The sequence below is a fragment of the Sceloporus occidentalis genome, unplaced genomic scaffold, assembly GCF_023333645.1.
Source record: "Sceloporus occidentalis isolate IW3139 unplaced genomic scaffold, rSceOcc1.0.p SCAF_313, whole genome shotgun sequence".
Lineage (NCBI taxonomy): Eukaryota > Metazoa > Chordata > Lepidosauria > Squamata > Phrynosomatidae > Sceloporus > Sceloporus occidentalis.
This window is the reverse complement of record NW_028317293.1, coordinates 27143-39511: the sequence shown is the minus strand read 5'-3', so window position 1 is coordinate 39511 and position 12369 is coordinate 27143. Positions and strand designations below refer to the sequence as shown.

Here is a 12369-nt window from a genome sequence, read left to right as displayed (position 1 = left end):
CCAATACGGTATTTTTTTAAATTGGTTATAAAACTTACTTGATTTGCTGGAATCGGTGTGGGGTCAGTCCCCAGTCGCTCCTGTGATGTCCGTGTGTCAGGTGATATCCCACGCAGGCAGTGGCGACTCTAGAAACAATATATAGGGGGGGCACACAAGATACCACAGTCAAACTGGGGGGGCATTCATAATTTCCACCATTAAATCATACCACTGAGAATATATATATAATATATATATATATATATATATATATATATATATTGCCAAAAGTAATGTGCTATGGAATGATACTTTTGTTATTGGACTAACATAATACTCGGTCATTCAACATGGGAAGCCTGAAGCCACAATTTAGTACGACTAATCCTCTAAATAAATATTATAGCATAAATAACACAATACCTCAACTTTTCCACTTAATGATTTCAGGGCCTTGAATGTTTTGTCCCCTGAAGTCACTACAACTTAAGGAGGGCATTTTATCTCTGGATAAGTATAAATTAAATAATTCCTACTGCCATCGGTGAGTGCCATCTTTGCCCTTCCACAATTACACATCTATGATACACACATACTCATTAACTCATGCTCTCCCTCATTCAGACAATTCATCCACATATTAACGCATGCTCTCCCTCATTCAGACAATTCATTCACATATTAACTCATGCTGTCCCTCATTCAGACAATTCATTCACACATTAATGCATACTCTCACGCATTCACACAATGCATCCACACATTAATTCATACTTACTCATTAACATGTACCCCCTCTCCCTCCCTTATCACTTTCTACCCCTTCTGCCTCCCTTATCACATTCTACCCCTTCTGCCTCCCTTATCACATTCTACCCCTTCTGCCTCCCTTATCACATTCTACCCCTTCTGCCTCCCTTATCTCTTTCTACCCCTTCTGCCTCCCTTATCTCTTTCTACCCCTTCTGCCTCCCTTATCACTTTCTACCCCTTCTCCCTCCCTTATCACATTCTACCCCTTCTCCCTCCCTTATCACATTCTACCCCTTCTCCCTCCCTTATCACTTTCTACCCCTTCTCCCTCCCTTATCACTTTCTAACCCCTCTCCCTCATCACTTTCTAACCCCTCTCCCTCCTCTTTCCCTACTCACCCCCTTTGTATTTCACTCACCTTTCAAGTCCTGCAGCGGGAGAACGAGGCTTCTGTCTTCACTCCTGAGCGCCGGATATGACGTCATATACCGGCGCTCAGTATGAAACGCCAGCACTGCGGCGGGGGTAGAGGCCTCGTGGAGGAGAGTGAGGGGGGCCGAGCGGTTGCTAGGCGCCCCTCTCTCTCTCTCCTCCGCGTCCCAAAAAAAAAAATAGCTTTTTAGGCTGCACTTTTTTGGGCAATCCGCTGGATGGTTCCAAATTCGGCGGGGGGGGCAAGGAATAACCTAGGGGGGGCAATTGCCCCCCTGTAGCGATGCCACTGCACGCAGGTGCGTCAGATGTTTAAGAGCGGGGGGCGTGGCTTCAGTGTTCTCTGGGGAGGGTTCTCCCCCAGAGAACTGTGGGAGATGTAGTCCGCGGGAGCCGACGCCGTGACTACAGTGTATGACTGTAGTCACGGTGTGCCATCACTGTCCTACGGGGTTAATTACATCCGGATACTTTGTATCTTCCTTTCTCCCCTGTATTATGTGTGTATGTATGTGTATATATATATATATATATGTGTGTATATATATATATATATATATATATAATTTATGCATTGGCAGCATTTTGGCCCAGAATGGCTCCCCAGGAATTACTTGTGCGTCAAATCCTTAAAAATGTAATTAAAGGTATGATCTGCAGCCCGACTCGTTCTGTACGTCCGCTGTACACGGTGCATCGCTCGGACCCCTCCGCTCCCCGTAAGTCAGTGGCAAGTAAGTTCTCCCATTGAAATCCCCCGGTGCATATGGATTCTTGTTAGATCCCTTCCGATCTGCCGGAGACCGTCGCCGCCGGATATCCGCCAGGGGGGAAGCTCTGCACAGGAGATGCGTTTATTCGGGCATCCACTGGAGACAAATATCTGGGGGTTCAGACGAGGTGTATATACATGAATCTGATGAGCCAAAAAAGTCTCATACCTCCCAACAGTCCCGGTTTTTGCAGGACTGTCCTGCTTTTGGGGTCAGAGGGGAGTGTTATATATATATATTATTTTATTTTTTCTAGGGATTTTCTGCAAGATCGCACGCTTTTTTTTTTCCTATTATGTTTTGCGTTGTGGCTCCACATAAAGGACCAGCATCATATCCACGAAGCTTGTGGCTTATAACCGGGCTTTATAAAGCAATAATATCAACTCTGTGAAACGTGGCGCCCCGCGGGGTTATTGTTCAAATAACTTGTTTCTCTTTAGTTTATAGAGTCCTAAATTATTATTCTTTTTTTCTAGAGAGACTCACTTCTGGGATCCTCCATAACGGATCCAGCCCTGAAAACTATTTCCGTCTAAAAATAAACTTTTTGAAATTTATTTCACAAATCTGACGTCGCTTTTATCTACCAAAATGCAAATTCCTCTCCGTTTTCCATGATCCCTCAGTGGAGGTGGAGGGAATTAATTCTTTTGAATTCAGCAAAAAGTGGGAAAAAATGTACATTTTTGCCCAAGGAGCTCCCAAGATTGGCAGTTTTTATCACTCAGGGGAAAACGGAAGCTCGGCACAGTAGCTGCTCCTTATTTTTATATACTTAGCTGGGTACTTTTTCCCTTCTGCTTTGCTAATTCGAAATAGTTGTGTGTTGTGGCGCTAGTAGCGGCTGACCACTAATTCCTCCATCGGAGTGTTTCAGCAGAACGCCCCGCAAAAGAGCTTCCAAAGTGTGGCATTGTGAGCTCATGCCTCAGGTGAAAAAATAACCCTTCTTTTCCTTCTACTAAAAATACCCCCAAATATTTTTATAGCCTCCTTTCTATAAATACGGCCTAAGCGGCTCCATATGCTGCTTGAGTAATAGAATTGTTGGGACAGGTTTTGTTTTCTCACCGTATGTGGGTGTGTATGTGGGGTTGTGTATGTGTGCGTGTGTGTATATGCATAAATGCATGTATGTATGTATATATATAGCATTGTTAATAATCTTTTCATAACAACATCTTTTCATCCACCAGGCTGAAAAAATCGCCATGTTTTATCACACTTCATATATTTTTTTTACTGTTTTCCAGAGAACTCGCAGAAGACGGTGTATTCAAAGTGATTTTGGCGACGCTGTCGAGAGCTTCGCACCGGATCGACACGGCAGAGGTCGGGGCCGACGCGCTGGAGAACTCGTTTCTCCTGGTGGCTGAATGTTTCCGATGCTTGAGAAATTCTTGCGTGCAGTGCTCTCAGAATCAGGACGTGATCAGGTAAGGCGCAAAATCCTTAATAATGGGTTGTTTTCTGGTTTTTAATAGGCCACTATTTAATATTTTTTGACTGGTGATGATGCAGGCGTTCTTGCGCGTATGACATCACAGGTTGATGTCCGCTGCATTGGCTGACCCTGGCCACTTGGCAGAAGAAATGGCCCGTTCTAGACCCAGCCAACGTGTCACGTGACTTGAATAACGTTTGTATTCTTTGAATTTACCGTCCTATGTAATCCGTTCTTACAGGTTCATTTATACAGAAACATTGTATCACGACAAAAGTGCGGAGTAAGCAGATGTTTCTGCCCCAATGCTTTGGCACGTAGCGTCCTCCAGAAAATAGCTGCATGTTAGTGTGGCTTCTCTGTGTGGGGCTGAAGACTTTCCCTTTAATTAGACAGAGAAACCTTGCATGATGTTACCGCAAAGCTTAGGGAGCTGTTTAGCAGATGTGTCTATGGGATCGGGAGCCTCTGGCAACGGCGACCTTCAGGAAACGGCGTCCGGAGATAACATCGTTTCAGCTGCCTCCACCACCCAATTGTGGCTGTTTAATGCTGAACGAACTGACCGGGACGAAGCCGCCAGTTCAGTAACCGGGTATAAAGAAAATAATGATTGTTTTAGATGATTCACCCACCCTATCGTGTAACAATGTCGGGCGAACACGTTGGTAGGGAAGAAATAAATATGAGAAAGTCAGGACTAAATGAAATATTTCACATACATTAGTAGAGTGTATTTAAACATTGATCCAACACAGGAGTGATGTGAGTGATAAAGGGCCATTGGAACACAGGAGTTATGGGAGTGATAAAGGGCCATTGGAACACAGGAGTGATGGGAGTGATAAAGGGCCATTGGGACACAGGAGTGATGGGAGTGATAAAGGGCCGTTGGAACACAGGAGTGATGGGAGTGATAAAGGGCCATTGGAACACAGGAGTGATGGGAGTGATAAAGGGCCGTTGGAACACAGGAGTGATGGGAGTGATAAAGGGCCATTGGAACACAGGAGTGATGGGAGTGATAAAGGGCCTCTGTACGCCTATGAAGATATTACATAAAAAATCAGCCGTTTCCCGCTACAATAGTCATTCACACCATTAACCCCGTCTGTGCTGGATTTCTGATCCATTTTCAATTAAATGTACAAAATTAGCTTTTCTTAAAAATAAATAAATAATTATAATAATTCTGAGTGACCCCAAACTTTTGAGCTGTAGCGTAGAGCAAATATTAAACACGCCACACGCGTGTGGTACAGCAGGAGATGCTATTTATTTTGTACTACTCAAAAATACCAAAAACCAAGGAAACAAAAGCTGCACAAACCGCGAGAATGGTTGTTTCTACTTAAGATCTTTTTTCAATGAATGTTTCTTTGTAATTGCAAATAGACAAAAAAAATACTTTTACATTTCAAATGCTCTGAAACCGTAAATTTCTTTGCAATAGAAATGTGGGCTTAATCGAAGAATCCGTTGGCCTCATCAAGAGCTTCAGCACGTACGACGATAAACAAGAACCTGGGCTCATTGGTAAGATTATTTTACATTTTTTTCCCAAATTTCTTTTGTTTTTATGGGGCTTCCTTTTTTTTTTTTTTTAAAGGAAATCTGCTGTCTCTGCTTCTTTTCTCAAGCATTATATTGATAAATTGCGCTAAGATAAACTATTTATCGTGTTTTTTTGATATATTTCAATATTTTTGTGCCATCAGATTTATTTTTCTAATTTTCTAATATTCATCGCTTCTGTTCGCTGTCTGGGAATGATACATTTTTTTTCCCTTTAACTGTTTAATTTCTTTGTTATTATTTTAACCGGAATTCTTAGTGGAACATCGACCTGACAAAAATCAACAGTGTATGTAACTCTGTAAGTTACTTTACCCAAATTAAGTGCCCAACTTCTCACCCCCCCCCTCAAAAAAAAAAAACCTTTGTTTGATACGGGTGTAAAAGAGAGCTTTTTCTTCCATGGCGGTAATTGCTATTAGAGGATTACAGAAAACCGTTTTTTTTTTTTTATTTCAGTCCCGTCCACCCCCTTTATTTCTCCTTGTGGCCGAGTAATTGCTAATGAAAGTTCAGAATGTTCTACAGATCCAGCGGACAGGGGCACTAAACTGCTGCGTGCCGTTGCCAAGCCCCCGGAGCTGCGGTGGGCAGCAAAGAATATATTTAATTATGTTTCTCTGAATAGAACATCTAGGGCACAAATGCCATTAAAAAGGCGGTGATTTATTGCACAGAGAAGATTAAAGTCAGCCTTTGGTTTCTGTTTTCATCTTAAATCTGTCGTGCGTTTCTCCGGTTTCTCGCAGCGAGTCGTTAGGAAGCCGTTTGTCGGGGAAGCTGTGTATCTGGCGGATATTTCTCGACGCACCCTGTTGTCGAATTAATAAAAAATAAGGTTAAGGTGAAGCCCTTAGTGAATAACAGTGGGAGCAAGAGTCGGTCACCACGGGACCTTGATTGGCAGAAGGCAAATCTAAATTATATAGTTGCCTTGAATAAAGAACAATTGGAGATAAAAACTGCCATTTCGGAGCTCCTTGGGCAAAAATGTATATTGTTTTCCCCTTTTCGCTGAATTAAAAATAATGAATTCCCTGTTTTTTACTGGGCTGTGCACGTTTAAGCTGCCATCTTACTGCCCCATCACGTGGGTTAAATCGTCCCCTTGCCCCTAAGACAATCTCTAGCACTAGAGGCTCACGCGCGGTCCGCTAAAACAATGCGGGGAGAGAACAGGAAGTGGCTTACAACTTCCTGCTTGGGCTGATGGAGGGGAGAACAGGAAGCGGCTTCCAACTTCCTGCTTGGCCTGACCAATGGGATTCCGATGCCGTCTGCACTGAAACCAATGCGTCCCATTTGAGGCCATGTGGACTTCAATGTGTCCCGATGGTTGACATGTTGACCGGACACCCATCTTCCTTTCCCCAAGAGGTTTTATTAGAGGAGACCCCACTAAAAATGGTGCCCAGCCCACCCTAGCATAGCCCTCCCTGGCTGCATCGCCTTCAATGTTACGTCTCGTCATCAGTTTTTAAAACCTAAAAACCTCTAAAACCGCGTGATTTTTGTGTAAGAAACTCGTATATCCCTCAAGGCTGCGAATAACAACATAGTAAACAGTTTAATACACAACCAGTTTTTTGATTGAAATTGGTAGTCCATGCTGTAGCTATCAGTAGCCAAAAGTTTCCATTATACGTTCCATATCACTCCGGACTCTCTGCAGATGCTTGTATCTGATGGCAGACCGTAGAGGCGTAGACCCTTTCTTTAAACGGCCTGTGCTTCTGGTGAGCCGTTCCAGGCTGACTTTAAGAACTGGCGCTACTCCTAAAGACTTCAATGAGACAGCTAGTCGTTTTTGAGGTCACCGTCCGCACGGTAAGCGCCATTCCGCCGACGTCAGCTGCCGAGGGCACAATTTCCATCGCTTGATTTACGGTGTCGAATCCGCGACCCTTTCAGGCTTCGCCAGATCCAAGCTTAATTTTCGTCTCGGAACCTGGAAATCCGCTCCCTTGGAAGAGTCTTTTCCGCGGCTGATTTTATATCCCGTCCTGGTTTACCGTTTGTTTCAATTTATTTTTTTTTTTTTTGTTTGTTTTGTTTAATTGGAAGAATAAGAAGCCAGTTCGCTTCTTCGGCTTCTGAAGCCGAGGCTATAATTAGGCTGTCAGAACAGTATTTATATGACTTTTTTTTTTTTCTTTCAGGAAATAATTATGGGAGTGTGACAAATATATTATACTCCTCAAAATTTAATATAGGTTTGACCGTGCTTTTTTAATATTTATTCTTTTGACTTATTGCTGTTGTTTTTGGCTTTTTTCGGGAGTTTTTGGACACTTTCCTTTCTATGTCTCCGTTAAAAATGTGGTGGAGATTAGTTTTTTCAAAGCTAGTGTATAAAGCGCCTGTAGGTATTAACGGTAGCTGGAATATGTTATGTTTTATTATTCCGATATTTATTTTTTTGTCTGTAAGCCCACTGTTCACTAACGAGAGGGTAAATGTTGGTTCCTTAGGTCGACTGATTTTTACCCTACAATTTAGGGGTGAGGGTCCGGGCGAAATCCCAAACCTTGCCAAGTTCAACACCACAATGTTTCGGGGTTGTTTAGTCACTAACAGACCCAGTAGATTGTAAGCTCACAAGAACAGCTCCACCCGTCTCCATTTGTACCAATACGTCTTAACGTGTGTCAATCTTATAGTCGATATTCACTGCCCCTCTCTTTTTTTGAGCATGAACAAAGTACTTGAGATGTAAGTTTAAATCAGAATTGACCTGCAGAAAAACAGAGATTTTAGCGTCTAGAATAATCGGGGAGATCATTTGAGAGATGTTTTTTAGCAGGTGAAGATGGTGAGCAACTGGGCACGAGAGGTGAAGGGGAAGAGTAGAGTCGAGTGAGACTCCAGGTTGGTGAACTTGAGTGTTGGGTAGATTGAAGAGGTCTCAGCAGAGATGGAGATATTAAGAACTGGGGATAGAGGAGACGGGGAATAACCAGAAGCTCACTATTGGAGATGCTGAGCGTTCACCTAGTGGGAAGCCGTCCAAGATGCAATTTCTGAGAGACAGCGAGGTGAGTTGTAAGAGAAGAAGGTAAATTAGTGTGTTGTCAGCATGGATGTGATACAAAAGGAAGGTGTGCATAGTAGACTTTTCCGCTCCGCAGGGGAGGATGTTAGACATAGCTCCTCCTACTCCTCATGCCCCAGCATATTTTGAGCCGGCGCTGCCCAGTTCCACCACGTGCCCAATCTACAAAGCCACTAACATTGTGTATGTTATTTTCTTGGACAAAGGGTGTTAGGGACGCTCCTGTTTTCCTCAGTAGGCAAAACTAATATATCATTGATCCTAAGAAAGTTTTCCTTTTGTAATCCGCCCCCCCCCAGCCCACCATTGATTGTATTATTTAGTATGGTACCAGGGTAAGAGGGGCTGAAGGCTAAACAGCTGAAAGTTAAAATGTCTTAAAGTTGAGAATTGTTTTTAGTGGAGTTGTTTAGTTTACCTAATTGGATAAAAATTCTTGGAGTTTTTTTTGGGGGGGGGATTTAGCACCCGGTTAATAGGTGGAAAACCAGTTATTTTCAAGCTTTAGTGAGCTGGAAAATAAAACATATTTCCAGCCGTCCAATTTCTTAGGGGCACGTCCGATGCTCTATTTTTAAAAGCCTTTGAAATCCAAGCGGCCGGCCGGCCGTCTAAACCTCTCCGTGTGCAGTCTGACCATCGGAAGCTGGTGTTTGTTGTAAAATTTCCATTTCACGCAGTGAAAAAAAACATTCCAAAAACCTGCTTTGGCCTTAAAACATAACATCCCTCATATGTGGCTTTTTCAGTGTCCTGGTCCTTCACCTTCTGTGACTGCTCGGCCCCCCGCTCTGCAGTAGTGCATGCTTTTGCTTACCTCCCTGCACTGCTCTTCCCCCTGCCCTGCAGTAGTGGGTGCACTGCTCTGCCCCCTGCCCTGCAGTAGTGGGTGCGCTGCTTTGCCCCCTGCCCTGCAGTAGTGGGTGCGCTGCTTTGCCCCCTGCCCTGCAGTAGTCGGTGCGCTGCTCTGCCCCCTGCCCTGCAGTAGTGGGTGCGCTACTCTGCCCCCTGCCATAGTGGGTGCGCTGCTCTGCCCCCTGCCCTGCCATAGTCGGTGCGCTGCTCTGCCCCCTGCCCTGCCGTAGTGGGTGCGCTGCTCTGCCTCCTGCCCTGCAGTAGTGGGTGCGCTGCTCTGCCCCCTGCCCTGCAGTAGTGGGTGCGCTGCTCTGCCCCCTGCCCTGCCGTAGTCGGTGCGCTGCTCTGCCCCCTGCCCTGCAGTAGTGGGTGCGCTGCTCTGCCCCCTGCCCTGCCGTAGTGGGTGCGCTGCTCTGCCTCCTGCCCTGCCGTAGTCGGTGCGCTGCTCTGCCCCCTGCCCTGCAGTAGTGGGTGCGCTGCTCTGCCCCTGCCCTGCCGTAGTCGGTGCGCTGCTCTGCCCCCTGCCCTGCAGTAGTGGGTGCGCTGCTCTGCCCCCTGCCCTGCAGTAGTGGGTGCGCTGCTCTGCCCCCTGCCCTGAAGTAGTGGGTGCGCTGCTCTGCCCCCTGCCCTGCAGTAGTCGGTGCGCTGCTCTGTCCCCCTTTTGCTGTAGGGGCTGCCCTGCTCGGCCCCCTGCTCTGCTGTAGATCTACGCGCTGCACATGTATGCTTGCAGTGGGTGGGCAGCTGCTGGACAGATGATTTCTTTGGGGTTTTTTTGGTTTCCTGGTGAATTTTCCTTTTGGGCTAAAATATTAAATATACTGCATTATTAAGCCGTTGGTATTGTTTTTATTTTATGGCTGAACAAATTCTGCTGGTGGTAGTTAGTAAACCCTTTCCGCTACACTGCGGTACCCCACTGTTTAAAGATAAATGATATTTTAAAGAGGAGCTTCCAGGGCTTAAAATATAAAACTGCGTAAAACTTCATATTTTGGTGATTTTGGTGGTGCCGGGGGAAACAAATGATGCCTAAAACGTCAACTTTTGACATCGACCTCAACACTCCTGTAATGGTCACATTTGGTGCCCAACTTCTATTCAGAGTCAAAGTTTCCTGTAACTTCGAAAAACAACCTTTTTATAACCGGTCAATTATTTTTATTTGTTGATATTTTTTTTACAGTGAGGGCTGTAAAGCTCTGAAGTTCACTGCTTGGCACTGGTGTCTTGAATTAGGTTGATCCATTTAATAACGGACTGGAAATATTTTTGTAAAATAAAAGCATCCCGGAGCTGATCTAGAGATTAATCGGACCGTCCAAAAAAATCATGATCAATACAATCCAGAATATCTTGAAAAGTTTACAGACGTCAGATTATGTATAAACGCATAATATATAATTAATCAATTATAATTATTATTCATTCGTTCATTGTAGACACTTCCTGATATCTCACGTTCCCTGTAAAAAATGAAGTTTCCTTCTGTCGGTTCCTTCACAAATTTCATATCATGGAAGAATATTTATGCCGGCCCAAGCAATCGCTGAGGTCATAACGAAAAATGTTAAAAAAAAGCGGTTCACCAGTAGGATTAAATCAGGCAGTTATGACCACACACAATGTTTTAATTTTAAGAAAAATAAATAAAAGAAAGATGTTACTCATAACCACAAAACCTTCTACTAAAACAGAACTCATCTCCATGCTGGAGCCCAATTACTATTGGATATATATAAATTATACTGGGATATTATTATTATTATTATTTATCATTTTCATTAAATGTAACACAATCTATTTCATTGTGTTTAGTAGTACCTTGATTAATAAAAAAAAATATATATATAATTAAAAAAAATATGTTAAAAAAATAATAAAAATAAATCTTCTGATTCTTTATGTAGGGTGTCCGCTCGTTTTGGATGTTTCATTAGTTAGTTATTCTTCTTTTCTGAAAAATAACAAACGGACTGGTAGATAATCTTGGCATTTTTCTGAGACAAAAATCGGTAAATCTTAAAGAAATGCGTATATGTTATTAATATTTGTAAGCGCCCAGTATGGTGTATTTTTTTAAGATGTTTCCATAATAAATGTTTTCTTTTTTTAAGATCACTTATAACCCAAAATCTGTTGAAACGTATCTGTAACAGTGATTTCATATTTCAAAGGAATATAACTGCAGTTCTTTAAAAATAATTAATTTACTTTACACCTAAAAAAAAATTACTACAAAAAAAATGTCAATATTTTAGATAAATGGTTATTCAGTTATTAAATTCCATTTCTTTGGCTGATAATATATTTGACTTTCTGCACCTGACTTTTTCCGGCTGTTTTTTTTTTTATGTTATTTTTGTTTGTAATTCAAAATAAAATATTCTTTTTAAAGCTGTCACTTTAACGCAAGCACGCTCCTTTTCCGCAGTTCCATTTCTCCTCTTGCTTCTTTCTTTTTCTTCCATCTTCTTTCTTTATGCTCTTTTCTCCCCGGTATCGGCTCAGGTATCCAGGCCTCCCGGAGCGCTTCAGCAAAAGGGGCGGAGCCTCCGCTTCACTTGCGATCAGAGGAACTGGGGTGCAGGGGGGGGGGTCTTCTTTTAAATACCACCTAAGGGGTTTGAAGATGTCTTCCAGGTCCGCTTCCAGTGGTGGTGCTTTAATTCTTCAAAATATTTTCCGTATCTCAGAATTCTAAATAAATGATCCTTTTTCTTTTTGCGTTTTCAGCTCTCCGCTGCGGCCTTCAGTTCCTTGGCAATGCTGCCGCAGGAAACCCGGATTCCCAGAATAGCATTTGGAAGCGTGCGTTCCCAGAACTCTTCTTGTAAGCATGAACGAGACGTGTGCAGTAAATCCCTGTCTTATAATTTTCAGTTTTGTGGTGGAAAGCGCATTGTAATACAGCGACTCCTGACTGATAAGATTTATTTACGCTGTAAGTTCAAAGGTAACCTCCGCCGCAACTTATTATCAGGAGCATAAAGACTCAAATTGCTCACCAGACTGGGGATACAGCGGAGGCAGACACGGCATTTAAGGATACAGCTAATTGACCTTAATTGTGGCCGCGCACATTTTATGTAAAAACAGCAAGAAATTATGTTCTACGGGATTTCCTGGAACAGATGTAATTGTTTTGTACCAAATATTATAATTATATGTGTATATATATATATATATGCTTCATGGAAAACAAGGAAATAATTGCAAAAGGGTTTCTAAAGATCAATTAGCCTTTTAAACTTGGATCAGCGAACGCAACGTGCCATTGGAACACAGGAGTGATGGGAGTGATAAAGGGCCGTTGGAACACAGGAGTGATGGGAGTGATAAAGGGCCGTTGGAACACAGGAGTGATGGGAGTGATAAAGGGCCATTGGAACACAGGAGTGATGGGAGTGATAAAGGGCTGTTGGAACACAGGAGTGATGGGAGTGATAAAGGGCCATTGGAACACAGGAGTGATGGGAGTGATAAAGGGCCATTGGAA

At 43.2% G+C, this 12369-nt stretch overlaps 1 protein-coding gene across 1 annotated transcript in view; it reads left to right on the top strand.

Moving 5' to 3' along the window:
• The window catches only part of LOC149274871 (ataxin-10-like), a 37786-nt gene that overhangs the window by 2802 nt on the left and 22615 nt on the right, over positions 1–12369 (top strand). Inside the window, exons 2-4 of the mRNA XM_089505157.1 lie at positions 3198–3380; positions 4842–4924; positions 11607–11703. Coding sequence (XP_089361283.1) covers positions 3198–3380; positions 4842–4924; positions 11607–11703 — 363 coding nt within the window. The remainder of the gene's footprint in view (positions 1–3197; positions 3381–4841; positions 4925–11606; positions 11704–12369) is intronic.